The following is a 26348-nucleotide window of genomic DNA, read 5'->3' as shown; positions in this document are numbered from 1 at the left end:
AACCTCTCAGGAATTTTGCTATCTTTTTATAAACCCATGGTTTGCTTAGAACTGACGTATATCTTTTTTTAAAATTCTGTCTTTTATCTCCTTAAAAACTATAGTATATTAAGGCTCATAAACAACTATAGTACAAAGTAAGGTCTCTAAACTTTTTCTTTCTCCACGAGGAGGAAAATTTTCTTGCTTCTCTAGAGCCTGAAAACTCTAGTAAAAGAAAAATGAGGTTAGAAAAAGCACTGAGATTGGCTAAAAGGCGACACAGCCTTATTCCTCCTCCAGAGTAAGAGGAAGAGACTGCAGAGACCAGGCTGTTTAACAGTGGAAACTTCCTAAAGACTGGTCAAGGATCCTAGCCCAGAGATTTGGGATGGGATAAATGCTCATACTTCGGATCCTGAAGCTATGGTACATACGCAGATATTTTTCCAAAAGTTTTTGACCCAAACCATAGTAACTGTAGTGGCCAAGCCAATTTAGTACACCATTAGAGCATGCCCATCAGCAATGTGCATTACGTCTGCTGCAGGGCTTGGTGAGCATGCCCCACCACCTGGTGGACAGAACTGTTATAGCATCATCTTTCACTTGGAATAAGTATTAGACGTTTTAGTGCCATAACATGACTGACCAGACTGGAGAATTTCCAGGGTGTAGCCTCCTACGGGAGAACACACTCTTGTTCTTTAGACTGCCCTGCCAAATGGTCCACCTGCACTATCACAGTGTATTAGGATTTCTGTTCTTTTAATGAAGCACTCCAAAAAGGGGCTGGATCTAGATAAAGCAATAAATCTTTACAAGTTTCAGTGTAGAAATCTGAGTTTATTTTTACTTTCTGGCCTAGTAAGTCCAAAGTCAATGTGAAAGAGAAGATTGGTTCCACCACCATATTACGAGCACCACAGCTGCCCAATCACAGCATCTCAACAGGCACCTCTGTACTAGATGGGAGAGGACCACTTCATACTGCTTCTTTGGCAAAGATTCAGATCTACTGATTTTGTTTGTAATTAAGGAAAAGCAAGAAATGTCAACATATATGTACATAAAAACAGATATACAGAAAACCTCCATTTCCTCTTAATCTTAGTATATTTCATTGGTCTCTTCCAGAAGTGCTTCCGAGTAGAAAGGTATAAACCTCTAATAACCCTTTACTAAAATCGGGAGGGGCGGGGTTTCTTTTCACAACACTGAAAGCAAGTGAGCCCAAAATGACTGAAAATACATCAGAAGAACTCAAATTTGGGTGAGTGTGCATGAGGATTACATAGGGAGCCTGTTAAATACACAGATGCTAGAGGGTGAGGTAATTTTGATCCTCACCAAAACGTAAGAGCACTGTAATCGTGAAGTCAAGTTCACAGGAGAGAGAGCTTACAGATGAACACTCATCTAAAGGCGCTCTCCTTCTGACACTGTAGTCTTTACTTACTGGGTACCCATTGAGAGGTTGAAAATATAGGTTTGTGTCAGTGATGCACACGTGTCCAGGATTCGTCACCAGAGGTGTCACCATTTCTGCTTTGCATTCCATGTGCAGCTTTTCAGAAACACTTTGGAATCTGAGAATATATTTTTCAGCAACAGCAAGAAAAATCAGAAATCGATCTACTTTCTAGGTTTAACTTTAAGGGAGCCACAGTGTGACTTCACATAACATTTGTCTAAACTCTACATTTAATACAAGAAAAATGGTACTATAAATTGATCACTTAAATAAAACTGGCATTCTTTTAAATGGCATAATGAAAACTCAATTTTTAAAAAACAGATGAGGTTATGTATCACAGAAGGGAAGACAGACAAGTAAATAAATACCAAATAACCCTTTAGCTACATTCTTATTCTTCCCAAAATTAATTGGCCTTGAAAATATTCTTACATTAACATAATTTTCTATTTTTGTCTCATTAAGACCTATTTTTATAGTCATATAAACCACTGGGTAGCATTTATTTCACAATACATTTTATACGGCTATGAGTACATAATTACAATTACTTGAATGTCAGTTCCAAAGTAGATTCTTCCGTGGATTTACTGCAGTAGAACTAGTCAAAGATGATTTCTCCACTACCTCCTCCTAAATTATTTAGCTAGCTGAAAAAAAGTCCATTTTCTTTTTTTTTTAACTAATTAAAAAAAATTTAGAGGGGAAACAACCAAATCATCAATATTTTAGGGCAATTAGTTACATTATTGGGTTAAAAATAAATGTCCCCTATAAGTAACAGGACAAAAGCAGGGGCAGACTTCCACTCCCAGCTGGGATGTGAAGGAGGCCTCATAGTTCTCACTCTAACCACAAACCCAGCTAGATAAGCTACACAGTCCTCATGATCTTTTAAAACCCATCAGAAAGCTGAAGATGCAAAGAAACCTAAATGAAGAGGCCAACGATTGAGCAGCAGGGGAAGGAGCAACCTATCATAGAAGGGGTAAGAACTGCAGGATGAAGAGATCTTCAGAGAAGCAGAAAGCCAGATCAGGACTGGAGAGCAGAGATGAAGAAATGCTGTCAACTGGGGAGGAAAACACAGAGAAATCTCCCACAGTTCAGAAAGCTGGTGGCTCAGCTGTAAAGCACAAAGATATCTCTAGAACCCTTCAAGTGCTCAGATCCCAAGCTGTTGAAGAAAGTCTTGATCACTCCCTCAAAAGAGTTGTAGGCAGTGGTGACCTGAATTTAACTATAGTCTCAACAAAGCCTTAACCCAGCTCAATAACAGATTACACTGACAGAGCCCCCCAGTACAGAAGCCTGACAGAATAACAGGTGGGCATGACGATTTCTGGAGGTAAATATCATTTAGTTCAGTCCACACAGTTCTTTTTTTCTTTTTTTTGTGAGGAAGATCAGCCCTGAGCTAACATCCATGCCAATCCTCCTCTTTTTTGCTGAGGAAGACTGGCCCTGGGCTAACATCCGTGCCCATCTTCCTGCACTTTATATGGGATGCCACCACAGCATGGCTTCACAAGTAGTGCATCAGTGAGCGCCTGGGATCCAAACCCGGGCTGCCAGCAGCAGAGTGCGCGCACTTAACCACTACGCCATGGGGCCGGCCCCCATACAGTTCTTTTTAAAAGAAACTACCCAGAATACAATTAGAAATTACAAGAAACACAAAGAAGCAAGAAAATATGACCCCTGCTTATGAGAGAAAAGATTCAATAGAAGATGACCCAGATGTTGGATCCATAAGAGGGAGACTTTAAGATAAACTATAATAAATATGCTAAAAGACCTAGAAAAAAAGATGGACGACATATGTGAAGAGAAGGGGAATTTCATCGGAGAAATAGAAACTATAAAAAAGAACCAAAAGGAAATTCTAGAAATGAAAATCTGGATAAGACAAATGAAGAATTAATTAAACAAGTTTAACAACAGACTGGACACAGCAGAGAAAAAGTCCAGTAAGGTTGAAAACAGTTCAATAAAACATGTCCTAACTGAAACAAAAGGAGAAGAATTTGAAAAAATATAGAACAGAATATCTGAGATCTGAGGGAATATATAAAACATACTAACATAAGTGTAACTCAGGTTACAGGAGAAGAGACATAAAATGGGGCAGAAGAAAGATTGAAGGAGAGAATGGTTGAGAACTGATGAAAAGAAGGTCTAAAATCGGTGATCTTAACTGTTCGTGGGAACTTAGAAAAAGAACAAGTTAAACCCAGAGTAAGCCGAAGGAAGGAAATCATAAGAATGGAAATCACTTTTACACAAAATGGAAAAATAGAGAAAAATCAATAAAGTAAAAAACTGGTTTTCTGAAAAGGTTAATAAAATTGGCAAACCCCTGGCAAAACTGATAAAGAAAAAAAAAGAGAAAACACAAAGCATCAATATAAGGAATGAAAGAGGGACCATCACTACAGATCCTACCGACATTAAAAGGACATTAACAACTTCATACCAGTAAGTCTGACAACTTATATTAGAACTAGACAAATTTTTTGAAAAACACAACTTACCAAAACAGGCACAAGAAGAAACAGACAACCTAAATAGTCCTAGGTCTAGCAAACAAATTGAATAAATAAGAACACTTCATGCCTATATGACTTCACTAATAAATTCTATTAAAAATTTAAGGGGGGGACCCACCCAGCGGCATAGTGGTTAGGTTCACATGCTCCACTTCGGTGGCCTGGGGTTTGCGAGTTCAGATCCCAGGCACGGACCTACGCACTGCTTATCAAGCCATGCTGTGGCAGCATTCCAGATACAAAACGGGGGAAGATTGGCACAGATGTTAGCTCAGGGCCAATCTTCCTCACCAAAAAAAGAAAAATTTTTTGAGAAAGAAATACAATCCTACACAAACTCTTTCAGAAAACAGAAGATAAAGGAACATCTCTAAACTCATTTTATGAGGCTAGGATAACCCTGACAGCAAAATCTGACAAATACTTTAAGATTTATAGAGCAATATCCCTCATGAATATAGATGCAAAAATCAATATTTTGCTACAAAATAGTAGCAAAGCAAATCCACCAATACATAAAAAGGATAATACATCATGATCAAGTTGGATTTACCCCATGAATACAAGGTTGGTTTAACATTGAAAAATCAATGAATATAATTCACAATATTAACATGATAAAGACAAAAGAAATACGATCATCCCAATAAATGCAGAAAAAGTATTTGACAATATTCTAAACCTATTATTGAAAATACTTTCAGCAAAGCAGGAATAAAAAGAAACTTCCTATTCTGATAAAGGGCATCTATGAAAAACCTACAGCTAACATTCTTTAATGGTGAAATATTGATTCCTTTTCCTGTAAGATCAAGAGCAAGGCAAGGATGTCTGCTCTTACCAAATCTATTAAACAATGCAATAAGGCAAGAAGTAGAAATAAAAGCCATAAGGATCTCTGTGAAACCGTCATTATTCACAGATTAAATGATTATGTATATAGAAAACTCTATGGAATCTATAAAAAACCCACTAGGACTAACGAGTGAATTTGGAAAAGCCACAGGATACAAGGTCAATGTAAAAAAAAAACACTATTATTTCTATATACCAGTAACAAACAATTGAAAAATAAAATTTCAATCACATCAAAAAAATCACAAATCTAGTGATTTATCCAACAAAAGATGGCAGCATCGACATACTAAACATATAACAGCAGGGGAAACTGGGTGAGGCTTTGGTAAAAGAACTCTTTGTATTATCTTTACATCTTTTCTTTAAATTTAAAATTAGTCCAAAACAAAGTATTTTAAAGGGGACATTTTGGGGTACAAATGGGGAAACTTGAATATGGAGCTATAAATTACATGACACTATATAATTATTGCTACTTGAGTATTATAGTAGTATGGAGGAATGTCAGAGAACATCCTTTTAACAGATACATGTTGAAGTAGTTATGGGTGCAGTGTCATGATGTCTTGCATGTAATTTCAAACGGTTCAAAAAAAATTATAGTCATATATTTTATATACATAATACAAACATATATACACATTATATATACATATAACATATATACAGACACACATGTATTATATATACATGTATAAACACATACACACACACACACACACACACACACACAGAGCAAGCAAGCAAGAGCACGAGCATGCAAAAACTAAAGCAAATTTGGCAAAATGTTAACAAATTAACACCTGGTGACTCATAGGGCATGTGTTCATTATATTCTTCTTTCAACTTGTGAGGATTTGAAAATTTCCAGAATGAACAGTAGGGGAAAATAAATATAGTGATCCTTTATTTCTTCAATAAAAAAGTATTTCCTCAGAAATATGATGAAAGCTTATATTTTTAGCAAAAGTTTACCTTCTTTCTTTTAGAAGACGTATGTAGTACTGGAATATTTCATTTTATACAGTAAAAATTTCTTCCCCAAATTCTTCAGCCTAACATTTTGGAGACTGGATAAATCAAAACTTTCATAGTGAACCACTTTTTAAATTAACGTCATGCTGAAGCCAGGACTGAAGTGTAAATCACTACTTAGAAAAATTATGCATTCTAAGTAGGTCAAAAGAAGCTAATTCTTCTTATTCCTTTTCCTTCCTAAAATGGAAGCTATTCTTCCCTCAGCAATCTACTTACCTAATATATCCCGCAAGTATAAAAATGGAAAGAAATTTAATACTAGACAGGTGAAACAGAAAAAGCAGCAAACAAACATAAACACAGAAAACACATTATTGGCCAGATGGCTTTACTGGCAAGTTCTTTAACACCTTAAAATGTAGTGTAAGGGTCACAAATCTCACAAGTTAGAAATAAAACAGAATATTACAAACTAATCTCATTTATAAACATAAGCTTCTAGCAAAACCCTAGCACATAATAATCCATAAATGAATCCATTTAACCAATATTTTCTACTTTATCCTAAGCTGGAACGATTACAAATGCAAAAATCTAAAATAAAAATGATTTCTAGTGAACAGAGACTGCAATAATTCATATATAAGATTTTGTACATATTAAAGAATCTACATACAAAGTTAATGTAATTGATCACAGAATTTAGCAAGACTGCTGAAAACAAAATGAATACTCAAAAATCTATTGCGTTCTATATATCAACAATAAACAGAAAATGAAAATTTTTAGGATATCATTTACAGCACCATCAAAAATATGAAGGACTTGAGGGGCCGGCCCCGCGGCGTAGCAGGTAAGTACACGCGCTCCGCTGCTGGCAGCCCGGGTTCGGATCCTGTGTGCGCACCGACGCACTGCTGTCGGGCCCTGCTGTGGTGGCGTCCCACATAAAGTGGAGGAAGATGGGCACAGATGTTAGCTCAGGGCCAGTCTTCCTCAGCAAAAAGAGGAGGATTGGCATGGATGTTAGCTCAGGGCTGATCTTCCTCACACACAAAAAAAATATATATGCAGGACTTGGAATAAATCTAGCACAAGAGAGGAAAGACCTTTATGAAGAAAATCATAAGGAAGATGTTAAAGAAGACCTAAATAATAGAGAGAAGACTATAGATTCTCTGTAATCACAATCAAAATCCCAGCAGGTTTTCTTTTAGGGAAGTTGACAGGCTGATTCTAAATTTACAGAGATGTGCATTAAGACCAAGAACAGTGAAGACACGAGTTAAAAAGGAAAATAAGGTGCGGGGCCCTGCACCACCAGATATCAAGGGGCACCATAAAGCAATGGTAATTAATATAGTGGTATTGGAGATGGAGCTATAGACAAATAGCCTGAATCTACTTAACATAAGGCAAGAAACAAGTAAGAGAAGAGGTCAATATAAAAGTATAATTATTTGCAGAAAGCATATTGAATACTTAGAAAAGCCAAGAAAATCAACGAAGAAAACATTAGACCAGTAAGAATGTAGTCTCTTGCTCCCTGCAGGATACCTTAGGAAGGTACCTATCACAGCTTGAAGGGGCATGAAAGACTTTCCAGAACAACTGATAGCTAAGCAGAGACCAGAAGAATAGGTAAGAGTCAGCCAGGTGCAAAAGAGGCTGGAGGGTGGGACTTCTAAGCAGAGGGAACCTGTACGAGGGCTCAGAGGTCAGAGAGCACGTGGCACACTGGGGAACGCGTATCACGCAAAGAGCCAGAGCAGGGAATTCAGGAAGAGCAAATCAGCGACCAGAAGTCGTCAACGGGGCTGGAACACAAGCGGTTTGTGTGCCACGGAAGACTAGGACTTCAACCTGAAGACAGTGGGAAGTCTCGAAGAGTTTTAAACAGACAAGTGATAGAATTCAATAAGTTCTTTAGAAAGAATATATTTTGAAAGAACATTAGGCACAGGGGGGAAAAGAGGATTGGAGAAGGAAAGACTTGAATCAGGCAGACGAGCTAAAAGCTGTTACAGTGCTCTGAGCGGAAGGTGGTGGCGGCCTGAACTGAGAACCAACAGCGTGAAAAGACAGAAGCTGACACACTAGAAAGATGTCAGGGAGCATCAGCTGACAGGCCTTTCTGACTGAGAGACGTCAGGACGGAGAAGAGTCAAGGGAGCCCCTGACCCTGCTCTTGCACTGCGGCCGGGGCCATTCCCTAACACAAGCAGGTTTGGGGTGAGGCAGTTTAGGACACTCATGTCATCATCAGTTTTGGACGTGATGAACAAGGCATACAGATGAAGATGTCAGAACCAGATGTTATAACCCAGAAACAAAATCATTAAAAACTCACCTGTTTTTGTCAAATGATGTCCTAGCCAAACGTGACTGCAAAATAGCTGTTATCTGTTAAAACAGAACCATTCACAAAGCATGGATATAAGTATTTATAAGTAAAATATCAATGCAAGTTAAAGCACAGGAAAGACACAGATCTTTAGAAACTCTTACCATAGCAGTTTGGTCACCCAGTTTGTCAAGGCAGGACGCTCTGTGAAGCTACAATAGTATAAATACATATGAATTTACTTTTTCTCTCAGATGATATGAAGACATTTCCTTAGAAGCAACGAAAAACGCAATTGTTCTGTTACTTAGTAACAATTAAGACCATTTCTGATATATCTATGTCTTCTTCCAAATATATAGTTTTCAAATTCAACATATTTAGGTAAATCTGCTTCATATTTATTAAAAGAGATGATGATTTTGGTAAGATGCAAAAATATGAAATTTTTTTTAAAGTTTCTGCCTCAGTTTGCTTTGAATTCTCTGCCCATGAATGCCTGAGTAAGGCTGGCTTACCTGAAGCAGTGTCTCTACCACATCTTCCACTTTCCCTGAAACATCCAATTCAAAGACATATTCCATTTCGCCCTAACAAAAAGGGGAACAAATCAAATCACAGGGAGAGGAGAAGCATGTCAAACCATGTTACTTGAGCAACATTTGCAAACCCCCTGCTGAACTGTGCGTGTACCTGCCTGGTGCGTCCTCCCCCACCCCACCCTGAATGAGAGCTCTAGGAGAGCAGAGTCCATCAGATTTACTGCTACATTTATTTCCTTCCCTCTGCTAACTTTGGGCTCAGTTTGCTGCTCTTTTCCACTTCCTTGATGTGTACAGTTAGGTTTTTAAATTTGAGATCTTTCTTTTTTTAGTGTAGGCGTTTATCACTATAAACTTCCCTCTTACTACTGCTTTTGCCACATCCTGTAAGTTCAGGTATGTTCTGTTTTCGTTTGTCTAAAGATATTTTTAATTTCCCTTTCTATTTCTTCGTTGACCCACTGGTTGTTCAAGAGTGTTGTTTAATTTCCACATCTTTTTGAATTTTCCTTCTACTATGAATTTCTAGTTTTATTCCATTGTGGTCAGAAAAGAAACTTGGTATGATTTCAATCTTCTTAAATTTGTTAAGACTTGTTTTGTGACCTAACATGTGATCTATCATGGAGAATGTTCCATGTATACTTGGGTACATGTGGGTTGAATGTTCTGTATGTGTATAGGTCCATTTGGTCTATAGTGTTGTTCAAGTCCTCTGTTTCCTAATTGATCTTCTGTCTGGATGGTCTATCCAATATTGAAAGTGGGGCACTGAAGTCTCCTACTTCTATTGCATTGCTGTCAATTTCTCCCTTCAATTCTGTCAATGTTTGCTTCATATATTTAGGTGCTCTGAGATCGGGTGCATATATAAATTGTGGTGGTTAATTTTGTGTGTCACACGCTCCACGCTTCTCTTTCCGCTAAGGGAGAGTCTGCTTTGCTGTATTGGCCTCTGTCCGCAGTACTACAGGGCTTCAGGGGCAGCAACACAATGCCAGCTCTTTCTTGTCTTCAGTGGTCCCCAGGCATCTAGAGTTTGACGGGTCCTGTCAGTGCTCCAAGACAGGCGAGACAGAAGCCAGTCCCTCAGGCAGCCGCCCCTAAAAGTCAGAACATTGGACATAGGGTGCAGTCTTGTCTTTCCCTCGTCAGGAGAAGTTGGGAGCTGGAGTTTCCTCCCAGTCACCTGGCACTGTGCTGAGAAGAGGGACTATGGCGAAAGGATGCTACAAATTTTCCAACTTGTTTCAATGAGGCTGATTTCACGCTAACCGTGCAGAGGGCTCTTAATTGGTTTCTGGATTTCTCACAAAGGGAGAAAGAAGGTCCATGTATTGTTGAATCAGTATCTCCGTGAGAGGATCAAAGGCCTGGGACTTCCCACTCCGCCATCTCTTATTATCATTATGGATGTCACTATCCTCCTCTTTTTTTTTTTTTTTTTGAGGAGATCAGCCCTGTGCTAACCATCCGCCAATCCTCCTCTTTTTTTTTTTTTGCTGAGGAAGACGGCCCTGGGCTAACATCCGTGCCCATCTTCCTCCACCCCATATGGGATGCCGCCACAGCATGGCTTGCCAAGCAGTGCGTCGGTGCGCGCCCGGGATCCGAACCAGCGAACCCCGGGCCGCCGCAGCGGAGCGCGCGCACCCAACCGCTTGCGCCACCGGGCCGGCCCCTATCCTCCTCTTTTTTAAATCTGACAATCCTTTGGTGTTCTAATTCATACTGGAACAAAAGCACTTTTCTTTGCTTCAGACAACCTCGCTCATTTCCTTTCACATAATTTTTCAATGGACCAAGAGCAGCTTTGTACTTCAAGTGGGTATCAGGAGAGCCTTTAGAGGGAGAGCACCCCAGGCGCAGTCTCAACTTGGGGGTGTCCCACTCCCCCACGGGGCTTCTGTCAACGTGTGGAGATGCTACACAAAAACAGGGAACAGTGTAGTAGGGGCTGCACTATAGCGAGTGGGAACAGGCTGTAATGTAAGGGACAGCCCACACAGTGAGGAACTCTCCTTCCCAAAATGCCAACTGCACCACCTGACAGTAATTAAATCTCAGGATTCATCGGTTCTGACTAACTGGCGCATGCAAGCATTTCTTGTACATAAAACTCAAAGGCCACTGCACGTTCCACAAGCTGCGGCCGAGAAACTGCAGGCTGGCCTGCAACTGGGACTGAGATTCAGCTGCGGGACTGTGCCCAGAGAGAGTGTCTTTTCCTAACTCACAGAAGTGTCATTCTAAGGAGCACCGGCCCTGTCTCCAGGTCCCGTAAAAATTCTTTTGGTAGGAGTTATCCATTTATTATATATTAGCTGAAGTATAAAGAATTAAATAAGACACAGAATGGTTAAATCTAATGTCTACACTCACTTGACAAGTCCTGGAAAACCAGACACTGTATTCAAGTCTACTCATAGCTTCTACCCAATTAAGAGAATTTATAAATTATTATTGAGCTCTCAAATAACTGTATTTTGTAATCTATAAATATTTCTCAAATGTTTTTCAAAATAAATTCTCAGTAAAATCCAGGAAATAATCTTATAAGTCATGCATATTCTGATTTCAATTTCTAATCTAATAATTTAAGCTTTTTTTTCTCTATTAGACACATTTATCTTTAAGTCAAAAAGTTAATTGAAATTTCTTGGACTAAAGTCTGTGGTTCCCCTGGGTAATTTTATTATAACTGCTAGGTAATAAACTTTTAAATAACCATTATTATTATATTTGATTAAAGATGTTAATAGAGTCACAAAATCTCATTGCTCAAAATCACTATATAAATTGCTGGGAATAAATGAAAAGCTTTACTCACCCTTTCTGTTTTATATGGTGCAACAATGTTGTGTTCTTTAATGAAATATACCTAAGAAAGATAAAGCAATATTTGTAAAATAATTAAAAATTTTCATAGCAATGAGTTACTATAAATTAGAATATTATGAATCCAGAATTCAAATCATTGTTACATAATCTCTATTTCTGAAAGCACTTGCATTAATATTGGTATGGCTTTAAAGTTCTGATGGTAAAATAACAAATATTAAATTAAAAGGAGATTCATCAAGCCAACAAAATAGCAACTATTACTGGATAAATAAAATATCTAAGCTGTTTTATGACTGTCATCACTTGTACTATATAACCAAGCAGACAGGTGAAGGCAGCTAATCCAAGTGCTGATTTTCTAAGAAATGGGTAAAACAAAGTCACTGTGATGAAATACATTCATTAACACAAAGAAATTTCTCCTCTCCAGCGGTGATGTGGGCACACAGTGTTTTCACATGCACCAGGCCACCTGTCCTCACACCGTGTAGTAGTAAATATGTCGAACAAGCAATATCACCTGCCAGAGCCATCAGCCACCTCACACCTGCACCTTACGCCTGCCTTCCCTCCTGTTTTGATGAAGGGTGTGCCTGGGCTCTCAAAACCAGTCACTCTACTGGGGAAGAGAATGTAGACTTCCCCTACCCACCAGCTATTCAAAACTTTGCTCCTATGATTATACAACTGCACTTTCTCCCATTTGAAACAAACCACAGATAAAAACCCTCCCTTGGTCTCACATCCTCCTTTTGACATTTCTCTGTTCCTTTTTGTCACAAACTCTCTGCAAGAGCCAACTGTACTTTCTCTTGGGCCCACAACAGGTTTTTATCCACGTTACTGAAATCACTCCTGAGAAGGCCATAAAAGATGCACAAGACCTCCCTGTCACCAAATCCAAAAGTCAATTCTCAGGACTTCCTTGATTCTGTTGCTCAGAGCATGTGACAGAGCTGATGGCTCTTCCGGAAGCACTTTTCCACTCGGCTTCCCAGCCACCTGCTCCTGGTTCTCCCCGACCTCACCAGACGCTCCTTCTGTCTTCCTGCGGACCCTGCTCCTTCCCAGCCTCTACAGTTAGAGAGCTGCAGGCTTAGGCCTCAGACCTCTCTGGCCACACTCAGTCCCAGGGAAACCTCATCCAGCCTCAGGGCTTAAAAAAGTATCCGGAAGCTGCCAACTCCCCAGTTTATCTTCTAGCCTCAGCATCCCCTTCTGAAACCCAGACGAACGCTTCCAAATGCCTTCCGGACTTCTCCCCTCAGAGATCACACTCGAAACAGAGCCTGCTCCTCTCCAGGCTTCTTTAAAGCAATAAAGGGCACTACTATCCACCTCGTTGGTGTCATTCCTGACTGTTTTCCTTTATATCTTGCACTAATCCATCAACACATCTGTTAGGTTTTTCTTCAGAATATATTCAAATGCTGACCACCTCTCACCCTTCTATTGCTGCCATCCTGGTCTCCAATACCCGGGTTCTGAACACCCCTGTGCTCTCCTTGCTTCCGCTCTCGCCCCCTTACAGCATATTCTCTATCTAGTCTCCAGAGAGATTTACAAATACACACAAATCAGATCACGCTCCTTCTCTTTCAGCTCTTCAGTGGTTTTTCTCTTTTGCGCTTTACTCTGACTCCTTACTGTGGCCCGCAAGGCGTTCCATGACACGGTCCCTGCCACAGCTCCAGCCTCCCTTCCAGCGCTCCCCTTGACTCCCATCCCAGCACACTCACTCTCACTGCACCTTCCACCTGCCAAGGATGTGCATGTCTCAGGGCCTCTCCCCTGCCACTCTCTGCACCGGGAACACCATTGTTCATGATGATAGCATGGCTCCCTCCCTCACGCCTTCTGAGTGGCAAGCTTTCAAGTGGTACCTTCTCAGCAAGGCATCCCTGACCATTCTATCTAAAGTAGCACATGTATTCCTTATCATTTTCTATCTTTTTGTCCCGTGCTCATTTTCTTCACGGCATGTATCACTACCTGACATTACCGAAGATATTTGCTTATTGTCTGTTACCCCCATTGAAAGGTAAAGTTCATGGGGAGAAGGGCTTCGGTTATTTTCTTCTTCCCTATAACTCCAAAGCCTTGAATATGATACTTATTGAATGCATGAGCTAAAACTATTATTTACGCGCACGCGCGCACACACACACAGACACACACCACTTTGTTCTACAAGCAAAAGAAAATTTGGAAGCAAAACTCTCTAAACCCTAAAGAACCATAATATATTTCTGAAACACTGTGACCTAGTAAATAATCAAAAAACATAAAAGCTGCATTTTTTGTAACCCAGGAAGCTTAAAATAATACTTGAAAGACTAGCTTGTGTCTAGTCACCCCTTGGTGTTAAGCCAATTCTGAGTTTGATACCAGACTTCTACAAACTATTAAAAGTAGGTGAAGGGATTTGGAGGCTTTATTTCTAAGCCCCAAGTTATTAAAACTTTACTAAAATGTATATTTTTATAATGGAAACCATACTTCCAGCTGAAAAAATACCTCTTCTTTTCAAGAGATGAACTTTCTAGAATAATGATGTAGAATGATACTATAGAAATAATAAGAGCACAAGTGCAGACGAGAATTACTAATAACGGTGTTCCCTCCTCAAAGTAACAGAAGGCTATAACTGTTTTCATTTATGCCAGTTAAAACAATATGAAGTCAAAGATAGCCTGTGAAATATTTTCTTCCTTAAAATTAATTGAATCATAGAAGGCAGACCTAAAAAATCACCTAATCGGATATCTCCCTGCTTTCATAAAATAATTTTCAATATATATTAAAAAGTGTTCCATGAACAATGGGTTCAAGGACCCAAGAACCACGGGGAGCCCCCTCTGCTCCTAACCATTCACCTCCCTGAGACTCTCAATGCACTCTCCTAGGTTAAGGCTTTGAGTCAGGTCCTGAAGTAAAGACATCTGCGTATCCTTGTTTCCCACAGCTTCTCCTACACCTACTTGACCACAGAACGATTTTTCTTCGAACATTCAAGGAACAGGGCTCAGCAGACAGTCAAGGGAACACTGATCTCCTCTACGCTTTTCCTTTTAAAGGTGAAGAAGGCGAAGTCCAGAGCCAAAGGAAACGGGCAGATGATCTCTACTCCTTTTCTATTTATAATTTTTAAAAAATCTATAGACGAATTAAGTATATGACAGGAGAAAAACTACATTTTAATTTACCTCTGTATCGCCAGTATAAGCTCAGCACTGGGTGCAGAAACGTATACTGAATAAATTTGGAATGAATGAAAGGTCATGACCCCAAGCAACATAATTATACAGGACTACACATCCTGAGTCATTGCCTTGGTAGTCATCATGAGTCAAACTGAGATCCATTTAGTGGCATCCCTTCAGATGCCAGGAGGCCACAGGAGGAATGTCTGTCCTTTCCTCCCAACCCTCAAACTCAGGACTCCTGAGGACGAAACCACAGGCCTGCAGGCATCACGCACTTGATCAATGTTAAGGATCTCAATAGGGATCATATCTTTAAAAAAAAAATATTTCTCAATGATTAGATTTTAAAAGCATTTAAGCATCTATTCCAATGGTCTTCATTTGATATTTCTACAAATAAATAATTTCATTCCTAATATACATATTTAAATATATGAGTATATAATATATATATTGTGTATATATATATTTGTACATATATATATATGTGCTTATATACATATAAATGTTCACTCAGGTTAGGAAAAAATATTTACTATGTGATTCTTACCTGACTGAAAATGAGTGAAATCCCACCGGATTTTGCCCTAAAATGCAGAAAAAAGTCATTAAATATATATAATTTTTTGGTAGAAGCAAAATTAAACAGTTAGTGACAATGACATACTTTGCCAAGTGTCTATTGGCTCCATTTTCTCCATGTTTCCCTATTTTTATACAATCTCTCAAAGGAATCTGGATAAAATTGAGAAAGAAATATTATAAAAATAAGCCAAGGTAAAATATACACAAAACGTAGGAATGTCTCTGTTCACAGTTAAAATGCATTTACCTTAATGATGGGCTGGGATATTGCATCAGGTTCAAAAATCACTGATTTTGAACATATTTTTAAGGAGCCTCTGATTTTCCTAGGGATCAAAGTACAGAGAATTATTATTAATCAACATAAAAGTCATAAAAGAATTGTAATATATTTTAACTAGAAAGTAGATGACTAAAGCATCAACTCATAAAAGATCAACAACGTAATTAAAGAGAACGGTATGAAAGGCTGGAAAACATAGCAAAATCATTTTCCTCATCTCCATCTCCCCAGAGATGAAAGAACTCTGCATATATTGTAATGTGGTTTCATTTGTGGAGTGCTGTCCCATGCATTTCATTTTATTTATTTTATTCAGTTGGTCCTCACAGCTACTCTGAAAGGGAAACAGATTTCTGATCCTTAAGAAACACTGCTTCTATTCTGTCTCCAGTAAATTCTTTTGACTTTTGTTTCTTTTTTTTTTTGTGAGGAAGATCCGCCCTGAGCTAATATCTGCCAATCCTCCTCTTTTTGCTGAGGAAGACTGGCCCTGGGCTAACATCCGTGCCCATCTTCCTCCACTTTATATGGGACGCCACCACAGCATGGCTTGACAAGCGGTGTGTCGGTGTGCGCCCAGGATCCGAACCTGCGAACCCCAGGCCGCTGCAGGGGAGCGCGCGCCCTTAAATAACCGCTTGTGCCACTGGGGCGGCCCCTCTTTTCATTTTTAATTCCCTATATCTAAAAAAACTATTCAGAAGGCAATATTAAATATCTAAAATTGATTAGGTAAGGGATTTTTTTTCTTACTTATAGTCATGGAAAAATAATACAGTTTGAATTCAGCACACAAAATGCCTTTTTTTCCCTTTTGAATACAAGTTTTATTTTTCATATTTCAAATTGTTTCCTTTGGAATGCCCAACTACATTTTTCAACATGTTTGCTAACCACTTGTATTGGCTCTCAAGGACTGTTTGTCTCATGTACACATTTATTTCTCTTTTGTATCCTACCGCTTTGTTTAAATATTAATCATTTGACTTTGTTTCTGTGACACTTTTTCACGGTTTGTTGAGTAATTTTTAATATTGATTAGTGTTTTATGTATGCAGAAAATTTTCATTTTAATATGCAAAATCTACAAATCTCCTACTTTGTGATTTCTACTACTTTATTTAAAAATTTCAGATTCAATGACATAGAAAAAATTATTTGAGCACAAAGCTGATCTATAAACATTAAAATAGGAGCCTGCAGAGGTTTTCCTCCCTGGTACCATGTTGAGGGACACTTGGGTCTGGCGTGAGGGCCTTACAGTCAGAGCACCTGGGCAAGAGAGAGTGACGGTGATTCTTGAAAGGCTTGGGAGAAAACGGTTAGCATGCCTAGCTTGGTGGCTTGGGCTGGATAAGGAGGGCAAAGTGGAGTGGCTGAGCCATGGCATTCCACCTGGGCACATAAAATGCTTTTAGCAGTGATTTTGGGGTCTGTAGGAATTCAGGAAAAATTTTGTTCCATAATAATAAGCAATTTTAAAGACTATCTGCCTATGACTATAATATCAAATAGATCAGTTATAGACTTTACCATTTTCCTCCTTTCTTGGGACATTTACATGGCTTCAACACGATTTGGAAAAAATCCTGCCTAAGCATTTTAAAGGCAGTTGCTAGTTTGGGCCAATACGTACCACTTGCCTGGAGCTAATAAAAAATCTATACACTTTATATTCTTTTATTGATTGGATGACTTTTATCAATCATCAAACCAAGGCAATAACTTATTACGTAATCAGAACACAGGTTAAGAGATGCTGGAGTATTACCTTATAAAAAAGTCACCTTAAGACTAGTTTCCAAGAGTACATTTTGTCTACAAGTAGAACTTCAAGGATCTTAGGTTTTTTAAAATCACTTGTATGACACCTGCATTTTTTCTCTAGCCAGTCTTCAGTGTCTTCGTGAACTCTTCTTACTCTGCCCACCCAGCGTTCTCTCAATTATTTTACTTACATCCTAGAAAGAACCTACCTGCTCCCCCTGCTTCTGGCCCCCTTCTACAAGTCAGTTCTTCCTCGGCCAAAGAAATCTCGTATCCTTCCCTGCTTACAAATATGCTAATGGCTTCCTAGCCTACAGGATAAAGTCCAAACAAAACCTGAGCTGGGCCCACCTCTCCACCTCAATGTCAAATACTTGTCATATTAATTCCATGCTCTTGTTCATTCATACCTTCTAGTTCTGCACATGCTATTCATTCTATCTGTAATCCTCCTGCCCCTACTCCCTGTCTGGAAAAATCGCAACCATCTTTCAAGATCTAGTTCAAATGCCTCTTCCCTGGACAATTCACCCCACTCCACCCCAATATAATAATGTGCTTATTAATCATTGGGCGGGGCAGGAAGAGGGGACTGGGCTTTAGTTCAGATTAATCTTTTTTTGTGGATTAACCGTGATCAAATAAAATACAAAATAGTGGTTCATATTGGCATTTACAATTCAAATGTTAGATTCAGAGATTTTAATTTAACTTCTTGGATTTATACTTGTATCTCTATATAGTTTAAATAATCTATTAGTTGGAAGCTTACAGTATATAAAAAAAAAAATCACACTGAGAAATACAGTCTTACAGTCGGAGAATCCCCTCCTCCTCCCACCATCACCAGAGTAACACTCCCTGTTCCTTTGTGGGCAGGAAACATTACGTTAGCTTCCTACCTTCAGTGCTCAATTTATATGTACTGAATGGATGAGAAAGTTAATCATGCTGAAAGTTGTGATTTAGTTTGCAATTCTTCTTCCTCAAAGGATTTTTTGAATTGTTGATTGTATATCATTTTTTCCATGCTGTTAACTGCATTTACTTTTCTAACACCCAAAACTACTTAATAATAACTTAAGAAAAGTACTTTTATGGAAATTTCTAAACATATACAAATAGAATTGAAAATTCCCAAGTATCAAACACCTAGCTTCCGCAATTGTTAACATTGTGGTCATTCTTGTTTTGTGTATAACCCCCCCAGAACCCTGCTAGATTATAGAGAAAATCTAGACATTATATACTTCATCCATAAATCCTTTAGCATGAACCTGTAAAGATAGACTCTTTTAATAAATGACCTATCATTAGCACAACAAAAAAATTTATAATTCCTTAATGCCATCAAGTATACAGTCAGTGTTTAAATTTTTCTATTTCATAAATGTGTTTTTATAGTTGGTTTGTTCAAATCAAAACCCAAGCAAAGTCATACAGGCATACCTCGTTTTATTGCACTTCGCTTTATTGTGCTTCACAGATACTGCATTATTTACAGTATTTAAGACCCTCCACCAGCAAAGATTTTGACTCACTGAAGGCTCAGATGATGGTTAGCGTTTTTTAGTAATAAAGTACTTTTTAATTAATGTATATACATTGTTTTTTTAGACATAATGCTATTGCATACTTAATAGACTATAGTATAGTATAAACGTAACTTTTATACGCACTGGGAGACTAAAAAATTCATGTGACTTGCTTTACTGTAATGTTCACTTTATTGCAGTGGTCTAGAACCAAACCTGCAATATCTGTGAGGTATGCCTGTATTACATTTATTTGACATGTCTCTTATATCTCTTAATCTAAAACCATTTTCATTTTCCCACATTATGAATTTTGCTAAACGCACCTCTGTGGTTTTCCTCTATCCCATTTCCTTTAAATAATCGGTAAGATTAAAAGACTTGACCAGATTCTGGTTTGATTTTCCTACAAGAATACGTCAGAGGCAGTGCACATGTACTCCTCTTGTATAAGGGGACTCCAGTGGGTTCAGGGGATGTCAATCTTGATACACCCATTAAAATATTTCTCAGCAGCTTTTCACCTGCTGGTTTTAGCAGCCATTGAAGATTCTGTCTAGATCGGAGTTGGCAAACCTTTTCTATAAAGAGCCGGATAGTAAATATTTTCGACTTTGTGGGCCCTATGGTCTCTGTCACAAGTATTCAACTGTGCTATTATAGCAGGAAAGCAACCACGCGCTATACATAACCAAATGCGTGTGGCTGTGTTCCACTAAAAGTTTATTTACAAAAACAACAGGCAGGCCAGATTTGACCGGATGGCTATAGCTTGCTGGACCCCTCCCCCACCATATAGTTTTCATTAGGGATTGAAATTTTCATCATTCCTTCTGTGTTTATTATCTAGAATTCGTCAACATAGAACAAATTACTTATCTATGATTTGGTTACCCTGGAGTACAATTATACAATGAAAGCAGGAAAAATGCTGGATTCTTTACCTTTATCAAGTTTCAGTAAAATGAGTTGGTGTCCTAGCATCCTTCACGGTTAACTGATACATATATCTCATTATGAACTCACGGATTTTAACAATTCTGATACATTTCAATCCACTGTAGTCATTATTCTTTTTTGATGCTCAATTTGTCCCATTTTTTTGCCCAACTCTTCAAGTTGGCCCTTGTGTCCTGTTAATTCAAAGTACAGTCGTTTTTGATACCTTCCTTTCTTGCCAGCATGACAAGATGTTCCAGGCTCATCTCGCACATTTCCTGCCCTAGACTTAGACTCAGCCACTTCTCCAAAGAGGCCTCATTCCTTTTAGTGGGAAGTGATCAGAGACCTTAATCTCAGTGCTCATTGCTACTGAGGTGTTTCTAGGCCTTTTCAGAGGTAGAGCTAGAAAATACTTTCTTGTAAAAGAAAAGAATATTAATCCATACAAGCATTTCCAACTCAAATGTAAGATTACAAGGCTTTTACTTAACTCCTTTAATATTAGATTTGTATCTCTTTTACACTGAAAATATTGATCTCACCATTAACATATTACTCATTTGCTTTATCTAATTATATAAATCTTGTGCATGTGTGCATAAAATAGTTTCAAAATAATAACACCAAAATTCTTAACAACATTATTGCTACTAAAACAGTTTATAACTTTTTTGCAATTTTCAACTTTAGGATATATCTCACCAGAGATACAGTCAAATTACCAGAGTTGTGAAGTCAATTAAAATACTAATTCTTGGTAGATAACCCTCCAATTTTATATATGCTTAAGTTCCTTTGTTTCATTTTCTTTTTGATTTTTAGGATTTACTGTTTCTTTTGAAATTTCATTCTATATTAAAATATATATATAAAATATTTCTATGATTCCTAAATCAAGTAAAATAAGGTCCATTTGGAGAAGTCTAGTTGTCATCTCTATATTATCCCCTGATCCCTCCCTCTTCTGTGCAGATCCCATTTCCATTAGCTTTTAGCTTATGCTTTGTAAATATATAACTTAAAAATTTTTTAATTTTTAAAAATATAACCGAAAAAAAATCCCCCCGTGGGCCAGTCCCATGGCTTAGCGGTTGAGTGCACGCACTCCGCTGCTGGCGGCCCGGGGTTCGGACCCCAGGCACGCACCGATGCACCGCTTCTCTGGCCATGCTGAGGCCGCATCCCACATACAGCACCTAGAAGGATGTGCAGCTATGACATACAACTATCTACTGGGGCTTTGGGGAAAAATAAATAAATAAGTAAATATCCCCCCCTTTCTTATATGAAAGATAGCATACAATATACAGTATTATGCTGCTTGCTTTTTGCACTTAATAAATGCTGGCGATCACTCCACAGCAATAAACAGAACTTCTTCATTCCTTTATTATAGCTGCATAGTACTTCGTTACGTGGACACTCCACGGTTTATTCAATCAGTCCCTATTGGATTGTTTCCAGTATTTTACTATTACAAGTAGCACAATAATAAATAACCTTGTACATACATCCATTTATTTATTTTCCAGTGTATCTTTGAGGTACTTTCTTAGAAGTAGCATTGCTAGATCAACAGGTTAATATACATGCAATCTTGCTAGATATTACCAAATTCACTTCCATGGGGTTGTACCATTTCACTCTAACAACAACCTTAAAATTACAAAAACAGGTTTCAGTTTGCTAGCTTATATTTGTGTTTTAATAATAAACAAATGTTAATTTTAAGCAAGACATTATTATGATGTAGGACAGAGAAGTGTTAGGAGAAAAAAAAAAGGCATGGAATTAGGGAAAAGAATGGGAACAAAATTCCAGTGGTAAGAAAGCAAGGTGCTACTTTCAAGGAATAGTAATTGTCTAATCTGACTGAATACTAAGGAAACAGACATGTCCTAAGCTACCAAACAAAAAGCTAAGAGATTTTTAGTTTGGTTTCTATTTAGACAAAGACTACATGGTTTTGATCCTTTCAGGATAAAACCCGAAGAATATTAAACGTTAAAGTGTTTCTCTAATATCAAAGCATGTCCTAAGTTGTGGCCTATCGTTGTTAAGTGACGTCCCCAAAGGAAATCATTAGCAGACACATTTTTGCTGGAACAACTTTCATCTTAGTTAATTCCAAGTTGGCATTTTAAACAAAAAACTTCATTACACACTTTTGTACATAGCTTTCAAAAGGTATGACCAAAGAAACAGAGTCTGTTTTTGTAGTAATAAGTACTAGTTATTAAAATATAGAGAAAACTGATTTTGCTTCTCTATCAAACCGAATTACTCATTTTGAAAGTACTAAGTTTTATACTCCTCTGGTGTTTTATGATGATCATTACTTTATAACACCATGACTCAAATAATTGGCAGTGTAAGTACAAAAAGGATGCAAGAAAAAAGTGATGGAATGAATCAAAGTCCTGTCCAACTGATTTAAGATACCCACAACCTTAGAGGAATTAGTACACACTGCTTCTTAGCTTTGGAAAATATTTAAAGTTATGACAGCAACTTATAAATCCCCCTGTTCTCATTACTTTCCCAATACAAAAGAAGGCAAAAGAATCTATGTGATCATATATTTAATTTTAAAAATATCAGATAACAGACAGCTTTATGAGTCCATAGAGATCGAAAAATCTTCCTTACCTTTCATTCTGACTGCCCCGGTGCTGAATATGATTAGCCGTATGCTGTTCAAAGTAGTACTCCTCCAAGTTAAGCAGGAGCAAGGAAAACCTAAATTTGGGGGGAAAAGAACCAAGCAATAAAATCTCATGTTTATTTCCTAAAAAGTACAAGAAAGCAGAGTAGTTAAAGCATGTTACCAAAGTGGTTTTCCATTCATTAAGTCAACAAATACTTATTAAGTGTACATTACATGCCAGGCACTCCTCTCTATCCAGTGGGGAGGAGGCGTCAGACAGACCTGCGCAACTGTGCCAAAACTAAAATAAATACATAAAATTGTTTACCAGGTGGATTTATTATTCCTTTACAGAAACCTCAAATTTCATGAAATGAAACTTATTCTTGTCTGAACAAAGCTTGGAGCTTTCCCATCTATGGAGTTTTCATGCTTTGTTTCCCCTGATAGACACACCAGGCTTCCCCATCTCCCCTTCCCCACCGCACACCCCCCTTCAGTGTCATATCTCATGGTTAGTTAAGTTGATCTTGCCACTCCCACAAGACCATACGCCACTGAGAGGCAGATCTTTAGATATTCCGCTGCAATAACCCATCTAATGCTTTGTACACAATGGATGTTTAATAAATAAGTAAACTGAACTGAATGGAATTGAAATATAGTGCTTTTTAAAGTTTTAAGTCCTTTAACTTTTAAAAACAAAATAAGGTAATAAGAAAAAGTATTGATTTAGTTGTATGGCCATAGAAACAAGTGTATGGCAAAGAACTGAAAACAAGTGTTTTGTTTGTTTCGCAGTAAGGACCGGGAAACAGCAGCAGCATCCAGAGTTAGGGGAAAAGCTTTCATCAAGTGTGGGACTTGAGATGGGTCTTGAAGTTCTGGTGTGTTAGAGGGAGATATTTAGATTAAATGTGGCAGATTAAACATACATTATTTCTGCTCCCTCTGGAAACACCATTAAAACGCGAACAAAAATATTTTTTAAATGGTAAAACTCACAGACCAAAGAAAATTGGAGAGACATAAAGCAGAGGAGAGATATCAACAAACATGTGAGAAATGGAAAGCAGATGGGAGGTATCAGCAGTGGTGAGAAACCAGAATAGCAGACGCCTCTAGACAAGGTACCAATCAGGGGAAAACCAACTCAGGTCACAGGACTTCCAAAGAGTTCTGAAATTGCAGGTACTAGGTACCAAGAAGGCAGGGATGAAGCATGGGGGGATGGCTGGAAGTCTGAAGGAGGTCAGTGGCCCAGATTCCTCCCCCAATGGTTATCCCTACCTCACTCTGGCACAAGGGCTTTCTATACAAAACTGAACAAGAGGCTCCAAACTAGACATCAAGCATAGCAGAGAGCAGGGCTATGGCATGAAAAGAGGGCCTTTAAGCAAAAAAGGAGATGCATCACTACAAGCAGGAGTCTGGTGGATTATTTTTGGAAAAAATTAAATAGCTCTAGAGAAAAGACCTATAGATACTAGTATTTGAAAGAGTCGGGCCTCTACAACAACATCCCACAGTGAAGCCCAACAGAAAAAGCCTACCCACAGTGACACAGAATCACATACTTCACACTTCAGTATGGATGGACAACCCAAGATCACCAGCCTCTAACAGGAAAGTACTAGACAAGCAGAAGAACACAACTTGAAGGACTAGAGACAATGCAGAGAACAGAAGAAAAGGTCAAAAGACTATAATTAGTATCCTTACACATAAGAAATTATATCCATGAAACAAGAAGATATTGTTCATTTAAAAAAATCTAAACCAAAAGAAAAATAACTCATAAATTCAAAATAATGACAGCAGGAACCAGCTTTACCATCCTAATAGGCAACTTTTATTGGCCTGTTCTACATTTTGAAAATCCATGAACAAGAATTAATCATAGGCTAGAGCTCAAAGTAATCAACTGCCAGAGTCAATGTAAAATGCTCACTATTAATATTTATTCTGAATTTCAATACAATTACAAGAGTTAAGATTACTAGGAACAGTCCTTTGATAATCAGATAATTTCCAGGCAGGTATAAATCAGAGAGATACTTAACTAATCACCTTGCCCCTTATTTTTAGTTTGTATCTTAAGGACTTGAAACCCTTTGCTTGGGCTGGAATTATGCAACCCTTCCTTCTCCCTCTTGATCCCCCCACTCCTCCTTTTAGAGAGAGGATAAAACAAAATAAGCATTCTTCAGGAAGACAATGGCATAATTTTTTTGCTATGAAGAACAAGTAGTCTTCATAGACAATCAGCTCTTCCATATAATCATTAAAATATAATCCTATCCTTAATATGGTTAAAATGTCCATACTACCCAAAGCAGTCTATAGATTCAATGCAATCACTACCAAAATCTCAATGGCATTTATTGCAGAAATAGAAAAAAAATTCCTAAAATTCATACGGAATCCAATAGCCAAAATAATCAAGAAAGAAAAACAAAGCTGGAAGCCTCACAGTTCCTGATTTCAAAACATATTACAAAGCTACAATAATCAAAACAGTGTGGTACTGGCAGAAAGACAGATATAGACCAATGGAACAAAATAGAGAGCTCAGAAATAAACACTCGTGTATATGGTCAAATGATTTTCGACAAGGGTTCCAAGGACATACAGTCAGGAAAGGACAGTCTCTTCAACAAATGGTGCTGGGAAAATTGGATATCCACATGCAAAAGAATGAAGTTGGACCCTTACTTTACACTATATACAAAAATTAACCCAAAATGGATTAAAGACTTAAATGTAAGACCTGAAACTATAAAACTCCTAGAAGAAAACATAGGTGCAAAGCCTCATGACATTGGGTTTGGCAATGATTTCTTAGATATAACACCAAAAGCACAGGCAACAAAAGCAAAAATAGACAAATGTGACTACATCAAACTTAAAAACATCTGTGCAGCGAAAAAACAATCAACAGAGTGAGAAGGCAACCTACAGAACTGGAGAAAATATTTGCAAACCTATAAGGAGTTAATATCTAGAATATATAAAGAACTCCTACAACTCAACAACAACAACAAAAATTAACCCAATTAAAAAATGGGCAAAAGACTTGAATAGACACTTCTCCAAAGAAGATATACAAATGGCTAAAAAAGTCTATGAAAAGATACTCAACATCACTAATCATTAAGAAAATGCAAATCAAAACCATAATGAGATACCACCTCACACACTATTAAAAAAAACAGAAAATAACAAATATTGGCAAGGATGTGGAAAAATTGGAACCCTTGTGCACTGTTGGGGGGATTGTAAAATGATGCAGCTGCTATGGAAAATAGTATAGAGGTTCCCAAAAAATTAAAAATAGGACTACCATATGATCCAGCAGTCCAACTTCCGAGTACATATCCAAAAGAATTCAAAACAGGATCTCAAAGAGCTATTTACATATCCATATTCATTGCAGCATTATTCACAACAGCCAAGAGGTGGAAACAACCTAAATGTCCATGACGGATCAACAGATAAAGAAAATGTGGTATATACATACAATGGAATATTATTCAGCCTTAAAAAAAGAAGGAAATCCCGTCATATGCTACAACATGGATGAAATTTGAGGGCATTATGCTAGGTGAAATAAGTCAGTCACAAAAAGACAAATACTACACGATTCCACTTATATGAAGCATCTAAAGTAGTCAAACTCTTACTAAGAGAAAATAGAATGGTGGTTGCCAAGAGCTGGAGATAGGGAGAAATGGGAGTTGTTATTCAGTGGGTACAGAGTTTCAGTTTTGCAAGAGGAAAAAGTTCTAAAGATCTGTTGCTTAACATGCTTA

The 26348-nt window shown here is 37.9% G+C and overlaps 1 protein-coding gene across 2 annotated transcripts in view; it reads right to left on the bottom strand.

The window, feature by feature from the left end:
• Positions 1-26348, bottom strand: part of NSMAF (neutral sphingomyelinase activation associated factor) — a 60823-nt gene that overhangs the window by 22186 nt on the left and 12289 nt on the right. For both annotated transcript variants that reach the window (XM_087420533.1, XM_087420534.1), the window contains exons 2-10: positions 22539-22628; positions 15610-15688; positions 15445-15512; positions 15328-15364; positions 11558-11608; positions 8704-8775; positions 8350-8397; positions 8192-8244; positions 1439-1568 (exon numbers count right to left, since the gene is read on the bottom strand). In XM_087420533.1, coding sequence (XP_087276659.1) covers positions 1439-1568; positions 8192-8244; positions 8350-8397; positions 8704-8775; positions 11558-11608; positions 15328-15364; positions 15445-15512; positions 15610-15688; positions 22539-22628 — 628 coding nt within the window. The remainder of the gene's footprint in view (positions 1-1438; positions 1569-8191; positions 8245-8349; positions 8398-8703; positions 8776-11557; positions 11609-15327; positions 15365-15444; positions 15513-15609; positions 15689-22538; positions 22629-26348) is intronic.

The sequence above is a fragment of the Ceratotherium simum genome, chromosome 31, assembly GCF_057802395.1.
Source record: "Ceratotherium simum simum isolate JZ-2026a chromosome 31, ASM5780239v1, whole genome shotgun sequence".
Taxonomy (NCBI): Eukaryota; Metazoa; Chordata; class Mammalia; order Perissodactyla; family Rhinocerotidae; genus Ceratotherium; species Ceratotherium simum.
Note: the sequence above shows the minus strand (reverse complement) of the source record. Positions and strands in the feature narration are given on the sequence as shown.